This window comes from Macaca mulatta, chromosome 3, assembly GCF_049350105.2.
Source record: "Macaca mulatta isolate MMU2019108-1 chromosome 3, T2T-MMU8v2.0, whole genome shotgun sequence".
Taxonomy (NCBI): Eukaryota; Metazoa; Chordata; class Mammalia; order Primates; family Cercopithecidae; genus Macaca; species Macaca mulatta.
The window spans coordinates 56,734,036-56,760,500 of NC_133408.1; the positions used below are offsets into that span (position 1 = coordinate 56,734,036).

At 45.8% G+C, this 26,465-nt stretch overlaps 1 protein-coding gene across 3 annotated transcripts in view; it reads left to right on the plus strand.

Moving 5' to 3' along the window:
• The window catches only part of GALNT17 (polypeptide N-acetylgalactosaminyltransferase 17), a 612,851-nt gene that overhangs the window by 292,826 nt on the left and 293,560 nt on the right, over positions 1-26,465 (plus strand). For all 3 annotated transcript variants that reach the window (XM_015133353.3, NM_001265889.1, XM_077994642.1), the window contains 2 exon segments: positions 2,957-3,131; positions 8,037-8,234. In XM_015133353.3, the coding sequence (XP_014988839.1) occupies positions 2,957-3,131; positions 8,037-8,234 (373 nt within the window).

The window sequence follows — 26,465 nt, forward strand, 5'->3', positions numbered from 1 at the left end:
GAATTATTTGAACCCAGGAAGTGGAGGTTGCTGTGAGCTGAGGTCACGCCACTGTACTCCAGCCTGGGTGGCTGAGCGAGATTCCATCTGAAACATAAAATAAAATAAAAATAAATCAGTGGCATCTTCCCAGTTTCCTAGACTGAAATGTTGGTGCTCATGATACTGTCATCTAAGTAGATACAATTTTTCACTTAGGTGTTTTTTGGTGTGCTTATGTATTCTAGAATAGTGAGAGCTCATGTCCAAATCTTCTGCATAACTTAACAACTTTTTCCTTGAATGCTCCCAGCCAAAACAATTTCTCTCTCTCTGCGACTCCTCACAGCACTCTTCCTCCATGGCCATTATTTTTTTGTGGGGATGGGGGGGCCATTAGCTTCATTTACCTTATAATATTAAATATTATAATTTATTTTTATTTATTTATTTTTTAGGTGGAGTTTTGCTTTTGTCGCCCAGGCTGGAGTGCAGTGGTGCGATCTCGCCTCACTGCAACCTCCGCCTCCCAAGTTCAAGCGATTCTCCTGCCTCAGCCTCCCGAGCAGCTGGGATTACAGGCACCCGCCACCACACCTGGCTATTTTTTTTTTTAGAAGAGACGGGGTTTCACCATGTTGGCCAGGCTGGTCTCGAACTCCTGATCTCAGGTGATCCACCTGCCTTGGCCTCCCAAAGTACGCCTTCCTGTAATTTTTAAACATATCTCATCTCCTTAACTCAATTGTAAGCATCTTGAGGGAGCACTTGTGTCTGGATTGTCTTTGAGCACAGGCCAGAGCACAACTCAGTATCTTATAAAGTCCAGAATCACACTGCAGGGACTGGGAAGAGAAGCCTGCTCAGTGTCACTTGTTCTTAAGCCCTGATCATTGGATGGTGGCATCTGCCTCGCTGTTTCCATACGCTGTTGTTTGGAACAGTGTATCCCTGTACCTTGTAAGAGTGAGAATGGTGTCTACTGCTATACAGTAGGCCCTAGACTTTATAGATGATTTTGGCGGCTGGGCGCAGTGGCTCATGCCTGTAATCCCAGCACTTTGGGAGGCTGAGGTGGGTGGCTCACCTGAGGCCAGGTGTTTGAGACCAGCCTGACCAACATGGTGAAACCCCATCTCTACTAAAAATAAAAATTAGCCACGCGTGGTGATGCATGCCTGTAGTCCCAGGTACTCAGGAGGCTAAGGCAGGAGAATCACTTGAACCCAGAAGGTAGAGGTTGCAGTGAGCTGAGATCGCACCACTGCATTCCAGCCTGGACAACAAGAGGGAAACTCCATCTCAAAAAATAAAAATAAAAATGATATTGACTAGTTTGAAAGACAAGCTGTTGTTCATAGGAAGTTATGCAATTAATCAACATTAATAAGTATGATAAACCAATTATTATTAGATTTACCATTTATTGAATGCATGTTGAGTGTTTTCTATATAGCTTTTCCTTTAGTCTTAGCAGCCATAAGGCTAGTACCAAATGATTAGGCTTTATCCTTTTACTCCTTTAATACCTCCCAAAACTCTTTAGATATGAGAAGGCCAGTGGTAATGACCCACACTTTCTTTTGCCAGCCTTACTGATCCATACCCATATATCTCCCCCAAAGTCTCGCAACTGCTTAACAAATGAGGAACTCATTTGATACCCAGATGTGGTGAGTAATGTAGCCAGGAGCTGACATCCTGGTCCTGGGAAGAGCCACGACCAGGTCACAGGTCACGTGGCAGCTAAGAGCTAACAGTGCCTGCGGAACACCTGGCATGGTGCCCAGCGCTCAGCATTCAGAATGTTCTCCCTGAACTTAACGGAGATTCCTGCAGTCACAAGCCAACCCTGGTCACCAGGGGGGATTCGCCTTGTAGCATTCCATGATCTATGGCCTTTGGTGACATGTCCCTGAGTACCCCAGCACCCGTGCAGGGTGTATGGAGTGCAGGTATCTAAGAATCCCCTCCCTGTTAGCCCCTCATTTTCCTCCCTATACCTGGTGATTTTTATGCACACAAAGTATCGCTGTTTTTTTTTTTTTTAAGATGTCTTTATTTTTATTTATTCTGAAAATTAAAGACCAGGTCTTGCTCTGTTGCCCAGGATAGAGTGCAGTGGTGTAACTATAGCTCACTGCAGCCTCCAATTCCTGGGTTCAAGTGATCCTCCTGCTTTGGCCTCCTGAGTAGCCAGGAGTACAGGTGCACAACACCAGACTCGGCTGAGTATCAGTCTTTATGTCTATAGAGTTAGATTCAGTTGAATTGTGTTTCAGCTCTCCCGTTACCACAAATGTGACCTCGGAACAGGTTAGCCTCTCTAAGATTATGTCTTCATTTGCAAAATAGAATTAACGTAGTTAATTAATGGAATTAATCTAGCAACCTCCTGGGGTTTCTGCAAGGATTAAATTAGCTCATAGAAATGCACTTTCCCACCTGCTTGTTGCAGAAGGGAGGGCATTCAATCCCTGGTAGCTTTAGTTCTGCCTCCAAGCTAGCATTTCTACTACTGAGCAGAGACTTATTTTGCGTCCCAAGGCACGTACTGTAAGAATGAGTCTGTGTGCAGATGGAAAAGCCCGTATAGAAATTGATAAACCGGATGGACCCATGGGGTAGCAGGAGGACAAGGACAAGGATTCTGGTCAAGTTTGGGGGGAGAGCCACGAAGAAAAAGAATCTTGAAGGACGTCTGCCGGCTCATAGCAGCCAGGATATAAAAGCCAGGCCTGGTTCCCATCCAGCTGTACGGATTGCAAACCGTCAGAAGATAGCTATCCTGGGTGAATGCATCAGAGATGTCGTCTGACTCCGAGACTGATGAGATTTTCTTTTCTGCCAGAATTACTAACATGCGATTTTTTTTGAGATCTTTGAACTCGCTGAAGATCTGTGGGCATTGCAGTGGGTTAGATGCAAATTTGAAGTGACATGTTTATAGACCTTCTTGCATTTTTGTTATTTGCAGAGGAGCTGAAGGTCCCCCTGGAGGAGTATGTCCACAAACGCTACCCCGGGCTGGTGAAGGTGGTGAGAAATCAGAAGAGGGAAGGCCTGATCCGCGCTCGCATTGAGGGCTGGAAGGTGGCCACCGGGCAGGTCACTGGCTTCTTTGATGCCCACGTGGAATTCACCGCTGGCTGGTAGGTCATGAGCTGAAACTCAGGGGTGCTCAAGACCTGCATTGTGGTTGAGAGGGGCTGGAATGCGGGAGGTGGGACATTTCACCTGTTACCTGTAGGGGCACTGGGAGAACAGAGAAAGACTCATTGAAGAAGAAAGTGAGACCATTGTCTGGGATAAAACTGGGGAGCAGGGAGCCGTCTGTTCAGTTCATCATCATTGGCATCATCATCATCATCAAAATCCCCAGTGAAAATAGTGTATCAGGCTGGGCACGGTGGCTCACGCCTGTAATCCCGACACTTTAGGAGCCCAAGGTGGGTGGATCATTTGAGATCAGGAGTTTGAGACCAGCCTTGGCAACATGGTGAGACCCTGTCTCTACTAAAAATACAAAAATTAACCGGGCATGGTGGAGCACGCCTGTAGTCCTGGCCACTCGGGAGGTTGAGGCAAGAGAATTGCTTGAACTTGGGATGCCAAGGTTGCAGTGAGTCTAGATCACACCACTGCACTCCAGCCTGGGTGACAGAGAGAGACTCCATCTCAAAAAAAAAAAAAAAAAAAAAGAAAGAAAAAGAAAATGGTGTATCAAGTAGACAAAACTCAACAGAATCCTTGCAAATGGGACAAGAAGTCATAATTTTCTTGTTCTCTTTTCCTTCTTTGCTGCTGTCTTTGCAGGTTGATGGTTGACTGTCATTGTGAGAAAAGAGATATAGTTATAATTCTGACCACTCAGGTAAAGCTCCCCAGAATTATCTTTCACATCATTCGGAGGAAGGTGAAGCGTATTTTCTGCAGATATGGCCCTGATATTTTTCTAGGTGGAAAGAACAGAGTGTGAGAAACTGGTTGAGTGTACGGGGAGTAGAAGATTTTGGATGCACAAAGAGTGAGGCCACAAAAATGCCAAAATCATGTTAAAATTGGAATAGAACTTTCCCGTTTTAAAGCGTGGTCAGATGATTGTTGCTAAGTAACCAATGATCCATCAAGTTAGAGGTTAAATAACCTGTACCTGGGTTGCTTAATTAGTAAGAAGCAGAGTCTTGTATTTCACAAATTTGTTTATTTACACTTATTGAGGCTGTCTTAAGTAAGTGTTGTTCACTGTACTAGATTCGAAGAACCAGTATCCCATCACTAATTAACATTAAAATGTCTGTTCTTCATTTGCAACAACCAATAAACCAATGTTTATGCATATGACCACTTAAGAAACCCGGGACCACTGATAACACTGACCCCTTCAAGTGCACGCTGGGGTCTGTTGCCATCTCAGACACCAATTTTCCCTCCCAGTTTTTTGCTTTCATCAAACTCTGGTGACACCCAGCTGCGTGTCTTCAGCCCCCATTTCTCTCCTGAGCTCCAGAGCTGTTTATCTCTAGTAATAATCATTCCCAAAGTGTGGTGCCCAGACCCGCAGCATCCACAGAATCTGAGAACTTGTCAGAAATACAAATTCATGGGCTCCACCCAGTCGCCTGAAATCACAAGCCGTGCAGGTGGGATCCAGCAGTCTATTGTAACCAGCCCTCCAGAGGACTCTGATGCATGCTCCAGTTTGAGAAGCACTGAGCCATAATGGAAGCCTTCTGAAAAAGATGCACGCCAATGTTCTGTCACAGCCTCAGGCCTGGCATACCTTGTCTTTTCCTTGGCATCATTGCGTCCTCGTTTCTTTCCTTTCAAAACTGGTTGCCCCCCACATATGTCCCTTTCCCTTGATTTTCCCCTTGCCCTCATGTTACTCATCGCTTCAACCTCCAGCTTCAGCCAGTTTTGTCTGCCGTTTCTCCTGTCTCCCTCTTTCAAGAGTGTCTTGACCACCACTCTCCCAGCTTGGTTCTTCCTTGACATTCACCTAAACGAATGCGGTCACTGCTGAAACTCATTCTTTTGACAGATACTTGCTAGATGCCTACTGTATCCCCTGGTGGTGTTCTAGGTTTGGGGTTTGCCTGGCATTGAGTGATTTCTCAGGACTTGCAGTGGTAAGGCTGGAAGAGTCCTGCACAAACTGGGACAGTTGGACACTAAACTGGGGTTCAAAATCTGGCAAGTTTGGTATCTGCCCTCAAGTCTACAGTCTAATTCTAGTCTATCTAATTGAATCCACCTATCATCTGATTCTCCCTGATGTCTGTGACTTTAGTCTTTGCCATTCAGACTCATTTTCCACACATCTACCCGGGTGGCATAGAGCCCTCTCTGAATTAAAACCCCCTGGTGGTTCTCCATTACAAGGTAGATAGCATGTCTCAACTTTTACCAGGTTCTACTGCAATAAAAGTCTCCAGTCACAATGACTTACAGCAATACATATTTCTCTCTTGTCTGCATGGCACATCAGCTGTGGTTGTCTGACTGTGGCTGTGCTTTTATCCTCTGTGTTCTGAGAGTCAAGGAATCCTCCTGTCTAGAACGTCCCATCTTTGTGGCTCAGGGAAAAGAACAGTGGCTGAACTTCGAAATGGCTGTTAAAGTTTCTGCTCTGATGTGACACCGTCACTTTCACTCACATCCCATTGGCAAACCAATTCACATGTCCAGGTTAAATGTTAATTGGAGGTTGAGGAAGGAGTGTGCTTCTCTAGGGAAGCATTGCAGGCCATCTGGTAATAGGCAGGACATCCCCAGGGAGGAGGGAGCAAATTATTGGGAATCGTCATACATTGTCTAGTAGACAGTAAGATCAAACTTCTCAGCCACAGAAATATCACTGGGGTTGGGCACGGTGGCTCACACCTCTCAGCACTTTGGGAGGCTGAGGCGGGTGGATCACCTGAGGTCAGAGTTCGAAACCAGCCTGGCTAACATGGTGAAACCCTGTCTCTACTAAAAATACAATACAGGTGCCTGTAATCCCAGCTACTCAGGAGGCTGAGGCAGGAGAATCGCTTGAACCTGGGAGGCAGAAGTTGCAGTGAGCTGAGATCGCGTCATTGCACTGTAGCTTGGGAGACAAGAGTGAAACTCCATCTCAAAAAAAAAAAAAAAGAAATATCATTGGAACCCAGGTCTTCTGCCTCCATACTCAGTGACTCTTACTGCTGGTGGATGGGCTGAACTGAATGTTTCTATATGCATGGTCTGGGCTTGTGTGGGGTTCATCATGTTTCATCACGGAGGTAGTGGAGCTTCAGAATTAAGACATGAACCGGACCATCTAGGTTAGAAACCTGATTCTACCACCAGTTGGCTGTGTAGCCTGGAGCAAGCTGCTTAACCTCCCTGGTCCTCAGTTTCCTCATTTGGATAATGCTGATCATCGCATCTACCTCATAAGATTATCTTGGGGGTTGCATTAGTCAGCACATGGGAAATATTTAGAATGGCGCCTAACACTAGTAAGTGCTCAATAAAGATCAGCTGTCATTAGCTCATAGGAACAATAGCCTGTGTTCAGAGATGATTAGCAAAGGCAGCTGCACAGTCACTGTGACTTGAATAAGGTGGGGAAAATGATCTAGGAGTTGAGAGGAAGAACTCCCACAGGAGAGGTGGTGCTTGGTCTTGGGACCAGGTGGTGAGAGAGGTGGGAGAGGTGGTACTTGGTCTAAGCCTTGTTAGATGGCTGGGCTTTCAGCCAATAGCAAAGGGCATTCCCAGGGGAGAATTTCATGAGTGGAGACTTGGCCAGGGCCATGCTCCTAAGCCTGCCTGGAAGCCTTGGAAAATCAGTGCCATTTGGCTTCAGCTTATATGGTGTGTGCAGAAGTATTGGAAGCAGGTAATGGCCCAGGGTATATTTTATTGCTCATTTTAAATAGAAAGATGAGATGAGCCAACAGGTAATTCAGTAGCTGCAAATGAAAAGAGATGGGTTGTCGACTGTGTGTTCTCATTATTCTTCCCGATAATGCAGAGGAATGGGATTTTCGCTTGACTCTGTTCCAAAACCTGCATTCTGTTCTAAGCTGGGAGATTAATGCGCTGGCTTAGGAGAGCCATCTTCTCCTTCTCGAATGTGGGAAATGATCCCTTCCCGCGCCTGCCTCGGAGATGCACGATGTTGGAGGTGTCTGACCATCTGCTGTCTCCTAAGCCAGCGGGCTATGCCTTGAACCTGAAGCCAGATCACTGACGAATGCCCGCTGCAGCCTCGAGCTGGGGAAGTGAGCAGGAAGCCAGGATTCTGCCTGCCTTTGCATTTAATTAGTTTCCAGTCTTCTATTGCTAACCAATTCAATTAGGTCCCTTCTAAGAAATCAAATCATCAATTAAAACAACTGAAATAATCACGCGCGCACACACACACACACACACACAATTAAATCATCAGTTAAAACAACGGAAATAATCATGCCAACACACACACACATACACACACACACACACACACACATACACTCACACAAAATTAATTAAAACAACTGAAATAATCATGCGTGCGCGCACACACACACACACACACACACACAGAAGCTAGTGAAATATGTATTAAAACCAGGCCATCCCAGACAGAAGTGACCTATTTTGGGAAAGGAAATTCAGTGCCAGCAGAAAAAACAAGCGGTGGCAGTCAGTGCCCTAGGGGTAAACTGACGACACTGTATAAAACTGTCATGCAGTGTAAATCGTGGAGTCCACTGTCAATATGAAAGTGAGACTTGGCACTTTCTTGGGAAGGAGACCCCATGTTCTGAACTCTTGCTCTAGGCTTTTCAGGCTGGAGCAGGCATCACTGTAGTAATTCCAACAAGGGTGAAGGGGTGAGCTGATTTCATACACTTTACAGCCCAGGTGTGAAGCTGCAGGATCCAGCATGGACAGGTCCCTGGAAGCCTCAGTTTCCATCTGAGTTCCAGCCTTCCCAAAGCCCAGCCTTTTAGCTAAATGCTGTTCATTCCCTGTGGTCTTGGGAGGTGTGCCTCAGGAGAGAGAAGAAAGGTTTCATGTCTGTTTCTCTGTTTCAGGGCTGAGCCGGTTCTATCCCGCATCCAGGAAAACCGGAAGCGTGTGATCCTCCCCTCCATTGACAACATCAAACAGGACAACTTTGAGGTGCAGCGGTACGAGAACTCGGCCCATGGGTACAGCTGGGAGCTGTGGTGCATGTACATCAGCCCCCCAAAAGACTGGTGGGACGCCGGAGACCCTTCTCTCCCCATAAGGTCTGTGGCTGGTGAGCCCTGGCGGCCAACAAGCCCCCAAATTCAAGGGTACAAAGGAGCCACTGAGAGAGGCCAGAAAAGCCTGCCTTGGGCTCGAGCAGCTGTGTGCACACAGCTCTCCAGGAGCCGTGGTTGTCTCAGGATCACAGCTTTCCTGCAGAGGGAGGATGTTGCATTTTGCACCTTTATGTAAAGTTTTCAAGTGCAGCTTTTCAACGGCGATACTGAGAAGTTTCAGATTGATAGTAATGTTCACACTTCTTTATTCTTCCTCGTCTAGGAGGAGCTGTGTTCAGAAACTTTTAAGGATGAAGTTTGAAAGTTATTTTTTCTGGGGCTATTTTATACTTGTTGAAGTCTTCTACTGTTGTTGTGTTTGCACTCTTTTTCATGATACAAGATCATATAGAAAAGGACAAGGGGGTGTGGCATTCTGGGAAGCTGGAGGAACGTTGGAGAACTCTTTAGAACTCTTGTCCCGGGTCCCACCAAGCTGCCTCTCGGGATATGGAGATCAATATCTCGAGGCATAATTGCAAAACTCAAATAGAAAGGTTGAGGCTGGGCATGGTGGCTCATCCCTGTAATCCCACACTGTGGGAGGCCAAAGTGGTTGGATCACCTGAGGTCAGGAGTTCAAGATCAGCCTGGCCAACATGGCGAAACCCCTTCTTTACTAAAAGTAAAAAGATTAGACAGGCATGGTGGCAGGCACCTGTTATCCCAGCTACTTGGGAGGTTGAGACAGGAGAATCACTTGAACCTGGGAGGTGGAGGTTGCAGTGAGCTGAGATCATGCCATTGCACTCCAGCCTGGGCAACAAGAGCAAAACTCCATCTCGAAAAAAGAAAAGCAAGGAGGTTGAATGAATATTGATTTCAATGCTGTATTAGTTTCCTCTTGCTGCTATAACAAATTACTATGAAAACAATAACTTGAAACCACACAGATTGATGTTCTTACAGTTCTTGAGGTCGGAAGTTTGCAATGAGCCGATGGAACTAAAATAAAGGAGGGGTTGGGTCAGGAGGGCTGGGTCCTTCTGGGGGCTCTTGGGGAGATCTATCTCATTGCCTTTTCCAGCTTCCAGAAGCTGCCTCCTCCCTCGGCTCATGGCTATGTCGCATCTCCCTTTCTCTCTCTCTCTGGCATCCTTCATCACGTGACCTTTTCCTCCTTTGCTTCCTTCCTTCCCACTTATAAAGGCTCTTGTGATTATGTTTTGGGTCCATACAAATAATCCAGGATTATCTCCCATCTTGAGATCCTTAACTTAATGGCATCTGCAAAGTCCTTTTCCCAAATAAGGGACCATTCACAGGTTCCTAATCTCTGGAACCTGTGAATGGTCCCTTAGGAAAAAGTGAAATGGGAGTGTTCCCTTAAACCTTTGTGGGGCATATGACAGGGGTGTGGCTTGCTTCTTCAGCGCCCCACTGCTCAAACCCCTAGGGGGATCATGCAGATGGGTAGGTTTCGGGGAGCATTTTGGGACTCCGACTCCATGGCAGTCTCTAGGGTTGAGTGTTTATGGCTCCTGAAGCCTCCGTTGGTGTGTGTTACAATGTACTCTTTCAGCTTTGCCATCTGCAGGCAGGTTGTGTTAATTAGCTTAGTTAGACCCTCTGGCTTATCACAAGGACAGAGGGCTTTCTGTATCCCGGGTCCTTGTCCTCGTGTATCAGAAAAACCAGATCACATGTGGGCTTGGAGAATGAGTGCAAGGTTTTCCTGAGGGGTGGAGGTAGCTCTCAAGAAGATGGATGGGGAGCAGGAAGGGGATGGAGTGGGAAGGTGGTCTTCCCCTGGAGTCGGGTAGCACAGCAGCCAGACTCTCCTCCAACTACCCCTGGCCGAACTCCCCTCAGCATCCACGTCATTCTGCTGTTGCTGGCCTGCCAGTGTCTGCTGGTGTCTGTCCGTGTGTTCTTCTGCTCCTCTCAATGTCCAGCTGCTTGTGTCTGTGCCCACTATGGTCCCGGGTTTTTATGAGCACAGGATGGGGGATGGGGCATGGTGGGTCAAAAGGCAACTTTTTGACTGCAAAAACAGAAATACCTGTCCTCATTTAGGTCCGTGAGCACAGGCCCAAGGGTGGAGCCCTTGCCAGGGACCCTGCCCTTCTCTACCCAGCACTTCCCTGCCCCTGTTCCATATCAAAAGGACTTTGCAGATGCGATGTGGAAATCCTAATCTCTGGAACCTGTGAATGGTACCTTATTTGGGGGAAATGGCTTGGTTGAAAATCCTTTGATCCCCGAGTTATAGTTCAGGACTTTATGTGAGTTCTTCTTGAGGACCAAACTGACTCTTAAAATCATGATTCTGTCTTAAGTCGGGAGAGGCAGGAGAGGCCTGTGTACCTGGGCTCGGTTTTAGGGGTGTGGTTGTTGGTGTTAAGATAGCAAGATTGAATAATGGAGTAAGGATGAAGACTTTTTCCAGATAGTCATGAAGTTCTTTCTCAGTTAAAACATTTGTGATTAACAAGAGTAAGAGTTTAGCCAGGCCCAGTGGCCCACACCTGTAATCTCAGCACTTTGGGAGGCCAAGACAGGAGGATTGCTTGAATTCAGGAGTTTAAGACCAGCCTGGGCAACATAGCCAGATTGTGTCTCCATTGAAATAAAATTTTAAAAAATTAGCCAGGTGGTGGTGTGCTCTTGTAATCCCAGCTACTCAGGAGGCTGAAGAGGGAGGATTGCTGGAGCCCAGGAGGTCGAGGCTGGAGTGGGCTGTGATCGTATCATGGCACTCCAGCCTGGGCAATAGAAGGAGACCCTGTCACAAATAATAATAATAAAAAAAAGAGTAAGCTTTTGAAAAGTTCTGTTAATTTTCTGCTCACACCAAGAGCTGAAAAATTGCATTGGAGTAGAGCCAGCCATGGGCAAATTTGTACAACAGAGAAGGTAAATCTTTTGGGTCTACAACTTCCTCAAGCTGTCTTGCGGCTCAGCTCCCACCCAACCTGTTCATCATGGAGTGTTTCAGGACCATATTCTTGGCTATCTGCAAATAACATTAATAGTGTAAGGTTAACTAAAGCAAAGCCTTCAGGGATATTTGAGCTTTAATGGCGAGTGCTTGAAGACATGTTGACCTTTAGATCTCAAAGGGATGAAACTCAAAGGATGGACTCACAGACAGTGACTTTCACGTGTTGGCTAAAAGATACTTTCTCCCAAGTCTCCGCACTGACACACGGGAGACTGGCCTGCAGCCAGGACAGTTAACAGTATGCGTGTGTGACTGTAAGTGCTAGCAACAGAGAAAAAGAAGTGCTTGCAGTGCAGTGCCTTCGGATGCCCAGCAAACATCTATAATGACTGTCTCTGAGTGGCTCTAAGCAAAAAATTAGCTTGTATTTCATGAATTACGATAACATTAACAGATGATTTATATGCACTTTGAAAAGACTCAAGAAAATAGTCATGATCATGAGTCATTAATATTACATGCATCTCTGATGTACAAAATAGAATCAAATGCCAATGATCTCTTTTTAATGTGTCTTAACTTACGGGATGCTTAATTTGTTAATAGTTGATGGGGAAATTTAATTGTAGGGATGAATTTTTATGGTCCTTCTGAAATTATTAAGCAGATACAATATGCTTTCTTAGACATGAGGACATGGCGGTTTCTCTTTCTTGCTGTGATGCCAAAATTTTAATAGTTACGATTTTACTCCAGTAAAAGATGGGCCAAGGAGAACGTTTCATCATCCAAATGGTATTACATTAGACGAGTCTTTAGATACTGAGACTTCTCAGTAAGCAACATAATATAGGAGATTTGCATTAAGGGAATTGATAATTCCTTCTGTTTCAGTTCTTTTCCTATTTCTTTCTATATATATTAATATCTTTTTTGTCCTGCCTGCTAAATAGCTATTTTCTCAGGTTTTCTCTTTGTCCTCCACTCTTCTTTTCTACACCTGAGTTTCCAGTATGGCAAGTGGGTAAGTGCCATGAAAGAGGGCAAAAGCTGACTGTAAGGGTAAGAGGTTGGGGAACTGAAGAACACAGGTCCTGCCCAAGGAGGCAACTGTTCCCAGCTCTGCTTGATGGTGCTGGGGGTACATAAGGCCAGTGTGTTTAGGCCTTCAGAAATTTTTTTTTTTTTGAGACGAAGTCTAGCCCTGTCACCCAGGCTGAGTGCAGGAGCGCAATCTTGGCTCACTGCAACCTCTGCCTACTGGGTCTGAGCAATTCTTCTGCCTCAGCCTCCTGAGTAGCTGGGACTAAAGGCGCGCGCCACCATGCCTGGCTAATTTTTTATATTTTTGGTAGAGACGGGGTTCCACCGTGTTGACCAGGCTGGTCTCGAACTCCTGACCTTGTGATCTGCCTGTCTTGGCTTCCCAAAGTGCTGGGATTGCGGGCGTGAGCCACCGCACTCGGCCCAGAATTTTAAGAGCAGCCATAAATCTAGAGCCTTTGTGAAATCTCCTGCCTTCTAAATGTTGACAATAAACCTCTCTTCTTCAAAACTTACAAGGACCCAACCGCATGTGTCTAGACTGCATTGGACCACCCAGCCCCCAGAACTCGATCTTGCCTTTACACTCAACTCCTTGGAGACCTGTGTTGTTCCCAGGATAGCTTTTATTTATGCATCTCGCACTGGCAGTGGGCACCTGTGATATGTATTGTGGGTGCCATGGTGGGTGTATTAGTTCTTGCCCTGCTGTAAAGAAATACCTGAGACTGGGTAATTTATAAAGAAAGGAGGTTTAATTGGCTCAGGATTCAGCAGGCTGTACAGGAAGCATGGAGGCTTCTGCTTCTGGGGAGGCCTCAGGAATCTTACAGTCATGGCAGAAAGGGAAGCAGGCACGTCTTACATGGCCAGAGTAGGAGGAAGAAGAGAGAGGGAGAAGGTGCCACACAATGTTAAATAACCAGATCTCGTGGGAACTCTATCATGAAAACAGCACCAAAGGGATGGTGCTAAACCATTCGTGAAGGATCCAGCCTCATGATCCAATCACCTCCCACCAGGCCCCACCTCCAGCACTGAAGATTACAATTCAACATGAGATTTGGGTGGGGGCACAGAGCCAAACCATGTCAGTGGGGCTGGGGGATTTGGGGAAAGTGTCACTCAGAGTCATAGGAGCAACATGGCCAGACTTCCTGGAACTCAAATTCAGCCTGTAGAGATTCCCCTCATGTTGTATTGTTGTGTGTACACAGGCCTGTCTGCTGAGCTTCGTCTGTGTAAGCAGCACTGACCCAGCTCTTGTGTCTGTGTAGAGAAGCTCCCTAAATCTGCTATCTTAAGCTCTGATTGTTCTCCAAGAGTGACTTCTTTTCTGTTAGGCAGTTCTTGCATTGCTACAAAGAAATGCCTGAGGCTGAGTAATTTATAAAGGAAAGAGGTTTCATTGGCTCACAGTTATGCAGGTTGTACAAGCATGACACTGGCATCTGCTTGGCTTTTGAGGAGGCTTCATAGAGCTTTTACTCATGGCAGAATGTGTGAAGCGGGAGCTGGCACATCTTACAGCAAAAGCAGGAAGAAGAGGCGGTGGCTCATACTTTTAATCTCAACGCTTTGGGAGGCCGAGGTGGGCTGATCACCTGAGATCAGGAGTTCAAGACCAGCCTAGCCAACATGAATAAACCCTGTCTCTACTAAAAATGCAAAAATTAGCTGAGCATGGTGACACATTCCTGTAATCCCAGTTACTCGAGAGGATGAGGCAGGAGAATCACTTGAACTTGGGAGGCAGAGGTTGCAGTGAGCCAAGATCATGCCACCTGTACTCCAACCTGGGTGACATAGCAAGACTCCAGACTCCATCTTAAAAAAAAAGATATTGGCTAGTTAGAAAGACAAGCTTGTTGTTCATAGGAAGTTATACCATTGATCCATATTAATAATGATAATAAACAAATTATTACTAGATGTACCATTTACTGAATGCATATTGAGGACTTTATATATAGCTTTTCATTTACCCATTTTTTTTTTTTTGAGATGGACTCTTGCTTTGTCGCTCAGGCTGGAGTGCAGTGGCGCGATCTCGGCTCACTGCAACCTCCACCTCCCAGGTTGAAGCCATTCTCTTGCCTCAGCCTCCCAAGTAGCTGGGACTACATGTGCATGCCACTACACCCGGCTTTTTTTTTTTTTTTTTTTTTTTTTTGTATTTTTAGTAGAGACGAGGTGTTACCATGTTAGCCAGGATGGTCTCAATCTCCTGAACTCGTGATCTGCCCGCCTTGGCCCCCCAAAGTGCTGGGATTACAGGTGTGAGCCACCACACCCAGCCTCATTTACTTTTAATAGTCATAAAGCTAGTACCATATGATTAGGCAATATCCTTTTTTTGTTTTCAGTGTCCACACCACATTGGGGTGTAGGCAATCTGAACCTCCAGGTTGCTTTTTTGACCCCATGCAGTCAGTGACTCCCCTCAGCTGGCCTCTCCCAGGGTACCCTCGACTTTGGCCTTCTTGTTTGCCCCATGTCCTCTTATTCCTGGAGTCTACATGCTCTGGTAAGCCACTGTCTAGGGCAGGGGTCCTCAACCCCTGAGTTGCGGACCAGTGCTGGTCCTGGTCCATGGCCTGAGCCTCACAGCAGGAAGTGAGTGGCAGGCGAGCGAGCAAGCGAAGCTTCATCTGTATTTACAGCCTCTCCCCATCTCCCACATTCCCTCCTGAGCTCGGCTTCTCATCAAATCAGCGGTGGTATTCAATTCTCATAGGAGCACAAATCCTATTATGAACTGCGCATGTGAAGGATGTAAGTTACATGTTCCTCATGAGATAATCTAATACCTGATCTTTTGAGGTAGAACAGTTTCATCCTGAAACCATCCCCACCCACCACCCCTGTCCATGGAAAAACTGTCTTCCATGAAACCAGTCCCTGGTGCCAAAAAGGTTGGAGACTGCTGGTCTAGAAGCATCCCTTTTGGTTTTGTTTATGATGTTGTTTTTAATTGTGGCAATATATATGTAACATAAGTTTTACCATTTTATCCATTGTAAAGTGTGAAATTCTGTGGCAATAAGGACATTCCTAATGTTGTGCAACTATCTCCACGATCTACTTCCAGAGTTTTCTTATTCCCCAAATAGCGACCCAGTACACATTAAGCAGTCATTTCCTATTCCTCCCTCCCACCTAACCGTGACAGCTGCCAATCTAATTTCTGTCTCTATGGATTTGCCTATCGTGAACATTTCATATAAGTGGAGTCCTACAGAATATGACTTTTTGTTTCTGGCGTCTTTTATTAGCATACAGTTTATGAGGTTCATTCATGCATGAGAAATCCATTGCTTTTCTTGGTGGACATCCCTTTTATTTTTATTTTTTTGAGACAGTCTTTCCCTGTCACCCAGGCTGGAGTGCAGTGGCGCGATCTTGGCTCACTGACCTCTGTCTTCTGGGTTCAATCAGTTCTCCTGCCTCAGCTTCCCAAGTAGCTGGGACTATAGGCGTGCACCACCACGCCCAGCTAATTTTTGGATTTTTAATAGAGACGGGGTTTCATCATGTTGGCCAGGATGGTCTTGATCTCTTGACCTTGTGATACGCCCGCCTCAGCCTCCCAAAGTGCTGGGATTACAGGCATGAGCCGCCGCACCTGGCTGACATAGTTTTTAAAGTGGTTCCAAGTCCACACCTTCTGCAGATTCCGTATCTGGTTTCTGGGATTTGCACACCTTTGTCCCTCTTAGGTGGAAAGATAGCTTCCCTGACCAGGGCTCCCCTGTGCTCCAGAGGGCACATTTCCTTTCATAAGTATGAGTCACACACCAGTGAACATGTGTGTCCACTTCCAGGGACACCGGCCACTAGGCTTGGGGTTAGATGGTAGGACTCTCGCCCCTCCCTTGGGGTACAGTTTGCTTCTGGGAAACCCTCCTGACACCTTCCTTTCCCAGACTCCACTTACTTGTCCTAAGTACTCAGCTAATCTGCTTGTCTGTCTATTGAAATTTTTGCAAGATCTCTTTGAATACAGCATCTGTTGTCAGAATGTCTTCAGCCCCAGTGTGGACACGAAGAACCCTGTTTTAACACAGTACGTACAGCTGAAGGCATGAAACAAGGAGAAGGGGGAAGTCTGAAGACAGACAGGAAGGGGTGGGGGCTGACTGGGAAAGAAAAACTCTGAAGAAGGACGCATGGGTGGGCTCAGGACATGAACAGTGGTTTGGTCTTGAACAGTAGGAAGGGCAAAGTCATGTTGTCTGACTCACATTTTCCTTGTGAATGAGGAAAGAAAATCATTTGTTAAGAGTGAGAGCTGGACCTTGGATAGGAGGCTACCCAAAAGGGGTAAAAGTCTGGAATCATTGCAGAAAGTTCACCGAAAACAGAAAAAATAATGGCTGTTTCAAGGTGCAAAGAATATAAATTCAACAAAATTTCCACCAGGATTTCTTTTTCTTAGTTATTTATATTTTTAGAGTTAAGATCTCACTCTGTTGCCCAGGCTGGAGTGCAGTGGTGAGATCATAGTTCACCATGGCCTCCAACTCCTGGGATCAAGCGATACTCCTGCCTCAGCCTCCAGAGCTGGGACCACAGGCATGTGCCACCATGCACAGCTAATTTTTTAATTTTTTCTTGAGACAGAGTCTCACTCTGTCTCCCAGGCTGGAGTGCAATAGCACTACTTCAGCTCATTGCAACCTCCACCTTCTGGGTTCAAGCGATTCTCCTACTGCAGCCTCCTGAGTAGCTGGGATTACCAGTGCCCACCGCCACACCCAGCTAATTGTACTTTTAGTAGAGATAGAGTTTTATCATGTTGGGAAGACTGCTCTCAAACTCCTGACCTCAAGTGACCTGCCCACCTCAGCCTTCCAAAGTGCTGGGATTACATATGTGAGCCACTGTGCCTGGCTGTAATTTTAAAAGAATGTAAAGTCAGGGATCTTGCTATGTTGCCCAGGCTGGTCTTGATCTCCTGGCGTCAAGCAATCCTCTTCCCTTGTCATCCCAAAGCAGTGGGATTATGAGCAAGAGCTACTGCACCTGACTCCACCAGGATATCTGGAAAAAAACTACCATGAATTCAGTTGTGTTTTGTTATGAACTCAGATTTTATTATTCATGATATTATGTATATATATGGGGGAAAGAGTGAGGTATAAGATAAGAATGAAGGATGCCATTTATTTAGCCCGAACACACCTAGATTAGGTGCACCCTAAGTTCATGAAAACCTGGCTTAGTTCTGCTGCCTTCAGAGAACTTTTGCTCATAGTTTGAGAACTGCTGATCTGCAGAAGCCTGCGACTTTCACCATGAGAGGGAAGGTTCCAAAATGCCACAGATGGGACATTTTACAGCATGTTGCTTTCAGGGCACCGGCTGAAAGCTGAGTCAGGCATCTTCTGCGAGGTGACAGTGGGTCCTCCCTGCTCTGTGTTAGGTGGTCCTATAATTAGTGACATTGCTCATGAACAACTAATTAAAGGCAATGATTAACAATTTAGCAATCCTTAATCCAACATATAATTTGATAATAAATTATAAGGTACGGGTGCTGTTAGAGCCTCTTAGACTCCTTTAGTTGAAAGGGATGCTTTGGATATATAGTTGCTGGGATCTCAAATTCTTTGCACAGATATGTACAAAGGGAGAAGGTTAGTTCTTCCTCCCTAGAGGAATATGACTGGCTTACAGAGGAGGCAAGCTTTAAGAGAAGAAATCAGACTTTAAAATAGAGGTATCTTTCCTATGCATCAGCAAATACATTTTAGGGGCCAATTGTGTGCTCAGCTTCATGGTAAGCATTTCCAGCAGGGGATAGTATTGGTAAATGAAATGATTCTCCTGTCTTGAAGGAGTTCATGGGTGGTGACACAGGCTTTCAAATGCGTGTGATAGCACTTCAGGGCAAGGCAATGTGGAATCATGGGAGGGAGTGAATTTTGCCATTGGAGTGGATGGAAAAGCTCATAGCCATAACTAACACTGGAATATTCTATGTGCCGGGTACTGTTCTTGTGTTTAGCACTATACAAATCTATTCACTCCTCATTCTCACCCTATGAGAATTTTTTTTTTTTCCAGACAGAGTCTTGCTCTGTCACCCAGGACAGAGTGCAGTGGTGCGATCTCAGCTCACTGCAACTTCTGCCTCCTGGGTTCAAGTGGTTCTCCTGCCTCAGCTGCCTGAGTAGCTGGGACTATAGGCATGCACCACCACACCTGGCTAATTTTTGTACATTTAGTAGAGATGGGTTTTGCCATGTTGGTCAGGTTAGTCTCGGACTCCTAACCTCAAGTGATACGTCCACCTCAGCCTCCCAAGGTGCTGGGATTACAGGTGGGAGCCACCGTGCCCAGCCAAGATGAATATTATTATATCCTTTTTACAGGCAGAGCTGCTGAAGCATGAGTTAAGCACCTTACCCAAGGTCACACACCTGGTAAGAGGTTAAGCTGGGATTCAGATGTAGTCGGGCCCAGAATCTGTGTTCTTACCTGCTGTTTTCTCTTTCCTGGAAAAGATGTGACTAGCTGGACCTTGCCAGCTGGAGGAGATTTTCACCGGCTGAGTATATGCGAGATAACCCAACGCAGGTAGAGTTCTGCAAATGAGTGTATTTGGGGTCTTAAAGCCCACTCTCATGTTTCATGATTCACGAGAACTCTGGAAACTCAGAAAAGCAGTGCAATCATGGTTATTATTTGTTAATGATGAAAATATACAGATTAAAGTCAACAGGCTGGGCATGGTGGCTCATGCCTGTAATCCCAGGACTTTGGGAGGTCAAGGGGGGGGGTGGATCACCTAAGGTCAGGAGTTCGAGACCAGCCTGGCCAACATGGTGAAACTGTGTCTCTACTAAAAATACAAAAAGTAGCTGGGTGTGATGGTGCACACCTGTAATCCCAGCTGCTCAGAAGGCTGAGGCAGGATTATAACTTGAACCCGGGAGGCGGAGCTTTCAGTGAGCCAAGATCACGCCATTGCACTCCAGTCTGGGCGACAGAGCAAGACTCCATCTAAAAAAAAAAAAAAAATCTGCAGAGATGCATGGAAGAGTCCAGCAGAAGCCAGTTGCAAGCTTCCAGTTGTCCTCTCCCAGATGAAGTCATACAGGCAGGGCTGATTTGCTCCGCAGGGGCACATAACAACTCATTTGAAGCCCTGCCAATCAGGAAGCTCACCTGAGCCTTGGCATCCCGGGTTTTTACTGTGGGTCAGTCACATAGGCATGGAGAGCCTTGCGTGTCTCTCCTTGGCAATTCAACCTCCAGCCCTCGCCCACCAGAAGTTAAACCGCTGTAGCATGGTCCAGGGCCTTGGCATACAAAGACACTCTTAGCAGATAGGATATTCCAAGGGCTTAGAGGTTGTCTCCCAGCAGCTGATCCAGGGCTAGTTCTTTCTCTGGACTGTGCAGGGTTTGGGCAACCCAAGCCCACTGAGTTAACCCTTTACTACATAATGAAGATGAGTTGTTTAGTGTCTTATGAAGATACTGAAGGTGGGAAATATGCATTGAAAAACAGAGGAAAGAGGTTGAGTGCGATGGCTCTGGTCTGTAATCTTAGCACTTTGGGAGGCCAAGGCAGGAAGATCACTTGAAGACGGGAGTTGAAGGCCAGCTTGGACAACACGGTGAGATCCCATCTGTATTTTGCTGCTGTTGTTGTTGTTGTCGAGACAGAGTCTCACTCCATCACCCAGGCGGGAGTGCAGTGGCGTGATCTCAACTCACTGCAACCTCCACCTCCTGGGTTCAAGCGATTATCGTACCTCAGCTTCCCGAGTAGCTGGAATAGCAGGCGTGCACCACCACACCTGGCTAATTTTTTGTATTTTTAGTAGAGACAGGGTTTCACCATGTTGGCCAGGCTGGTCTCCACACCTCAAGTGATCTGCCCACCTTGGCCTCCCAAAGTGCTGGGATTGCAGAAGTCAGCCACCGTGCCTGGCCCCATCTCTAGTCTTTAAAAATATAAAGTAAAAATAGAGGAAAGATGGAAGACTCTCCAGTCTTCATCCGGAAGTCATCATCTTCCAGATAAAAACAGGAGGTATGCTGTATAGAGGGCTCTAAAAGCCAAACAGGGGAGCGCAGACTCATCCCACTAGTCTGGTCAGTCCAACTAAAGATGAATAAAAAGCCAACTGGGAGAGATAGAAAGTAGAATAGTGCTTGCCCACTACTAGGGGTCACCCCCATCTGTGGAGGAGGGAAGGATAGAGGAGTGACTGATAATGAAGATGAGGCTTTGGGGCAGGAGTGATGAAAATGTTCTAAAATTGATTTTTGTGACATTGCATAACTCTGTGACTATACTAAAAACCATTGGCTTGTACACAGCAAGCAGGTGAATTGTGTGGTCCACTTTCTTAGAAGCTGATGGCCATGGGATGACCAGTCCTTCAACAAGATGAAGACAGATTGGGTATCAATTCTTGGTACAATGGCCTGGAACGTTTCTCTCTGGTTAACCCTGAGATTTTGCCTGCCCCTCCTTTTGTCACAGCGGCACAGAGTACACCAGGTGATGGAATCAGGGTCAAATATTAAACCAGCAGAATTGGTCATGGCAGTGGCTCATGCCTATAATCCCAGCATTTTGGGAGGCTGAAGTGGGAGGATTGTTTGAGACCAGGAGTTCAAGACCAGCCTGGGCATCTTAGCAAGACCCCATCTCTACAAAAAAAATATTAAAATTAGATGGATGTGGTGGTGCATGCCTGAAACTGCCTTTGCAAAATTATGACTGAGACAGTGAAAAAGGTTTAACCTAAATGACTCCATCTTGCTTCTAACCTTTAACCTGTCCTTGTTCCTTCCTGAGCATAGTCTGAACTAACTTAGGGAGGAACTTAGTTGATAGTTTAAAACAAAGATGATAACAGCCCTTTGCCAAAACAAAACTCCTCTTACCTGGAGACTAGACTGCCTTTGTAGGACTAACAAATTAGCCACAGTATTAGAAATTATGGTTTAGGAGTCATGCAGCTAGAGGCTACAAGACTCTGACCCTCCTTAAACCACTCCTAAGGTCAGTGCTTGAGATATTTTGTAGACCCTGCACTTGATGGATCAGCTGGCACCATCCAGATCAATAAACTACTTCATCTGATCCTGGGGCCCCCACCCAGGAACTGACTCAGCGCAAGAGGACAGCGTTAGTTGCCTATGATTTCATCTCCGACCCAACCAATCAGCATTCTCGACTCACTGGCCTTCCCCTACCCAAGTTCTTCTTAAAAACTCTGATCTGTGGCCGGGTGAGACAGGCGGATCACGAGGTCAGGAGATCAAGACCATCCTGGCTAACACGGTGAAACCCTGTCTCTACTAAAAATACAAAATAATTAGCTGAGTGTGGTGGCAGGCGCCTGTAGTCCCAGCTACTTGGGAGGCTGAGGCAGGAGAATGGGGTGAACCCATTCTCGGCTTACAGTGAGCCGAGATTGTGCCACTGCACTCCAGCCTGGGAGACAAAGGGAGACTCCGTCTCAAAACAAACAAAACAAAACAAAACAAACAAACAAAAAACTCTGATCCCCGAATGCTCAGGGAGACTGATTTGAGTACTCAGGTCTCCCAGACAGCTGGCTCTGGTGTGAATTACTCTTTCTCTATTGCAATTCCCCTGTCGTCATAAATCAGTTCTGTCTAGGCAGCAGGCAAGGTGAACCCACCGGGCAGTTACATGCCTGTAAGTCTTGGACACTCAGGAGGCTGAGATGAGAGGATTGCTTGAGCTCAAGAGTTGGAGGCTGCAGTGAGCCGTAATCATTCCACTGCACACCACCCTTGGCAACTGAGTGAAACCCTGTCTCTAAAAGAAAATGAAATGAAATAAAATTTAAAAACCAACTTGTTCTAAGAAGTATGGAGGACACTTTTATTGTATATCACTCCTCTTTAAAAGTGTATCCGTGTTTCCACACTTTCGAGACTCCAAATGCAAACTCTGAATGAAAACAACCTCTGGAGAAACAGAGTGTGAGTTTGGCTGTCTGTAAGATGGTCTAATGGGAGGCATATCTGTTTCTTTGCGGGGGTCCGTCCCACAGACCCTGACTCAACAATGGATGAATAACGTACACTGACACAAATATTCTGCTTGTCAGTCCAGCTGAGCATCTGGGCCCCTCACAGACACCAAGAAAGGTGTGTAAAGAGTCAGCAGCCATGGCCTTGACTTGCTGGCCCTCCCGGCATTTATTCAGCAGACATTAAATGACAGAGGTCTCAAGTAAGCACCACTAGAAGGTAATGACTGTTGCCAACCCCCCCAAGTAGAGAGCAATCATGCACCTGTGTATGATCAAAGGTTAGTCTTAGGACCACATGAGTAAACAAGCTGTTTAGATAGACTCCTCTACATTCCTTTGTATCTGTGCCCTAAGCTCTCTGGCTCCTGAAAAGAGAATCCGGCTGCCTTCAGCCAAACTACCTGAAGTTATGCAAAACTCCCCAGCCTTCCAAGAAGGTTTCCTGTGATTTTACACTTTGTCCCACCATCCTGACTGAATTCCCACATTTCTTTAAAACATTTGCGATTTGCTCAGACAGTCAGCTGGGAAGAATGCCTATGAACCATCACAGTTGATCAGGACCCTAAAGGGGCATCATCATCAACTTTATCACTTTCTGGGAAACTAGGGACAGTTCACAAGGTGACATGGGATATCACTCCCTAGTTGGTCGGCTTTGCATGACTGTCCACAGCTGACTGCTGCCTTCCCACAGGGCTCAAAGAATACGTAACTTCACAGCTGGAGACAAGTGGTTTTTCAGTGACTTCAAATGTCAGCAGCATGACGTGACAGAACATCTCCCAGGTTCTGGAGCCTGTTTCAGTTTTTGTTGTTGTTTTTGTTTGTTTGATTTAAATTTTTCAAGACAGGGTCTCACTGTGTCACCCAGGCTGGAGTGCAGTGGTGCAATCATAGCTCACTGTAACCTTGAACTCCTAGGCCCAAGCAATCCTCCTACCTTAGTTGCCCAAGTAGCTGGGACTACAGGTGCATGCCACCATGCCCAGCTAATTACTTTTATTTTTCGTAGAAATAGGGCCTTGCTATGTTTTCCAGGCTGGGCTCAAACTCCTGGCCTCAAGCGTTCCTCCTGCCTTGGCCTCCCAAAGTGCTGGGATTACAGCCATGAGCCACTGCACTTGGCCAAGAGACCTATTTTCTAAGCCAGATGTGAACCACAAATTTTGATACTCGGTTTACTTCCCTGTAAAATGGTGGATTTGGACTATGTGATATTAGTCGGGGTTCTCTAGAGGGACAGAACTAATAATATATGTATATATATTATATATAATATATATTTTAATATATGTTATGTATTTTAATATTTATATCACATATTATATATTAATATATGACATATATTATATAAAATATATATTATATATTTTAATATGTTATGTATTATATAATATATATTTTTATGTATAATATATATATAGGTTTATTAAGTATTAACTCACATGATGACAAGGTCCCACAATAGGTTGTCTGCAAACTGAGGAACAAGGAAGCCAGTCCAAGTTCCAGAACTGAAGAACTTGCAGTCCAGTGTTTGAGGGCAGGAAGCATCCGGCACAGGAGAAAGATGCAGTCTGGGAGGCTAGGCTAGTCTAGTCTTCACATTTTTCTGCCTGCTTTATATTCTAGCCGTGCTGGGTGGTGTCCATCCAGATCAAGGGTGGGTCTGCCTTTCCCAGTTCACTGACTCAAATGTTAATCTCCTTTGGCAACACCTTTGCAAACACACCCAGGCTCAATGCTTTGATCCTTCAGTCCAATCAAGTTGACACTCAGTATTAACCATCACAGATGCATTGGATGAGATGTCTTCAGATTCTTCATCTGTAAAGGATACAATAATAGTACTGTCTTATAGGGTTGTTGTGAAGATTAAATGAGATAATACATGTAAAATGCTTAAATGGTCCATGGCACATAGTAAGTGCTCTAGAAATAACAGCTCTTCTTGTTATCAATATTATTAGAGCAATTCTCTGTTCTACAATGGCACCCTTGCTCCTCACTTTGGGAATATTATAATAACCCTTTTCTTTTTATCTGGTCTAGGTCATACAACCAAATAGTTATAACAAATAACCTGATCATTGGATTATCGCTAATGTATGTCCTACTCATGAAACAGACTCTGGATGCTAATAAAAGGGAGACTTTTTTTTTTTTTTTTTTGAGACAAGGTCTTGCTTTGTGGCCTAGGCTGGAGTGCAGTGGTATAATCATAGCTCACTGTAGCCTTGACCTCCCGGGCCCAAGGGATCCTCCCACCTCAGCCTCCCATGTAGCTGGGACCACAGGCATGCACCACCACCATGCCTGGCTAATTTGTAAAAATTGTTTGTGAGATGGGTCTTGCTATGTTGCCCAGACTGGCCTCAAACTCCTGGCCTCAAATGATCCTCCCACCTCAGCCTCCCAAAGTGCTGGGATTACTTTGCCAGGGGTGAACCACTGTGCCCAGCCAGGCCAGGAGAGATATTTTAAATGCCAAGGGATTTGCACAGAAAAGAAGGGACTCATATTCTTGAAGCCACTGTCTTCAGAAAGCTATTCCTTATGAAATGGGGGTGCACTTACAGAACGGTGAACACCTTGCTTTTAGGTGAAATACATGCTATTTCTTGACATCACCTAGATACCTTCTGCACCAGCCTGGGTAGATCAATATTTCTTTTTGTGTGACACGCTGATATTGCTGCTAGATAGCTTTCCTTTGGAAGCAAAATTCCCAGGCAGTGCCCTGGAGCTGGAGCAGCATTAGCAACGTAAACTCTCTCTGCGATGACAAGCAGAGAGGCTTGCCTCCATCAACCGACATACACTGTGACAGCTTCCAGCGGCAGGTGGATTAATTTGAATAATGTCAGAATGACTTTTCTCCTCCCTTGTAAAGAAGTTCAGTGTTGCAGACTGCCAAGGAGCAGACACATTTTATTTTAAATTTAAGGATTTTTAAAAATGGAAGACACTTTACCTCTGAATTAAATGCTCAGTTCCTGAGTTATTGCTGGACATAAATAGGGAAGCAGCCATCCCGTTAATTTTACGGAGCTGATCTGTGGGGAGAGAGGGTAACAGGCTTCATATGCTCCCTCTGTTGGGGCTAGATGTAGACTATAGTGAGGAGTGGAAAGGGGTAGGCTCCAGCCCTTATTTTGGTAGCTTTAATCCTCCTTTCTAGATGGTTCCAGAGGGTTTCATCTTCCAGGCCCTCTTTTTTTTTTTTTTTTTTTTTTTGAGACAGAGTTTCACTCTTGTCACCCAGGCTGGAATACAGTGGCACAATCTTGACTCGTTGCAACCTCGCTTCCTGGGTTCAAGCAATTATCCTGCCTCAGCCTCCCGAGTAGCTGGGACTACAGGCATGTGCCACCACGCCTGGCTAATGTTTCGTATTTTTAGTAGGGGCAGGATTTCACCATGTTGGCCAGACTGGTCTCAAACTCCTGACCTCCAGTGATCCGTCTTTCAGGCCCTCTTAGATGTCTTTCTTCTTCTGCCCTTTCTTTTTATTCCTTTTTCCACTGTATCCTGAAAGGCTGAAAAGTAACTGCAGAAGACTCTCAAATTGAGTTCAGGGCAGAAAATAACCTTTCTTCATTGCTCCCCCATGGCCTCTAATGGTTTTTTTCTACAGCACAGTTCAAAACTCTTTCTTTTTTCTCTCCTCTCCTCTTCCCTCTCTTCCCCTCCCCTCCCCCTCTTTGATGGAGTTTCGCTCTGTTGCCCAGGCTGGAGTGCAACGGCGTGATCTCGGCTCTCCTGCAACCTCCGAATCCCGGGTTCTAGCAATTCTCCTGCCTCAGCCTCCCGAGTAGCTGGGATTACAGGCATGTACCACCATGTCCAGCTAATTTTGTATTTTTAGTAGAGACGGGGTTTCACCATGTTGGTCAGACTGGTCTTGAATTCCTAACCCCAGGTGATCCACCCACCTCGGCCTCCCAAGGTGCTGGGATTACAGGCGTGAGCCACCGCACCTCACCAGTTCAGAACTCTTTTCTTGTCTCCTGGCCCATCTGGTCCTCCACGAATTAGTATTTCTTAGTTGTTTTCTGGGGATCCTTTAGAAAAGATAACTAAGATTATAACTTGTTCTCAAACCCAAACAGCCTTTTTTGTTTGCCCAGTCTCTCCGGCAGCACTTGCTGGAGTTTTCATCCTCAGAGGCATGGTAGTGAATAACTTCTCATCAGACCTTACCAGTCAT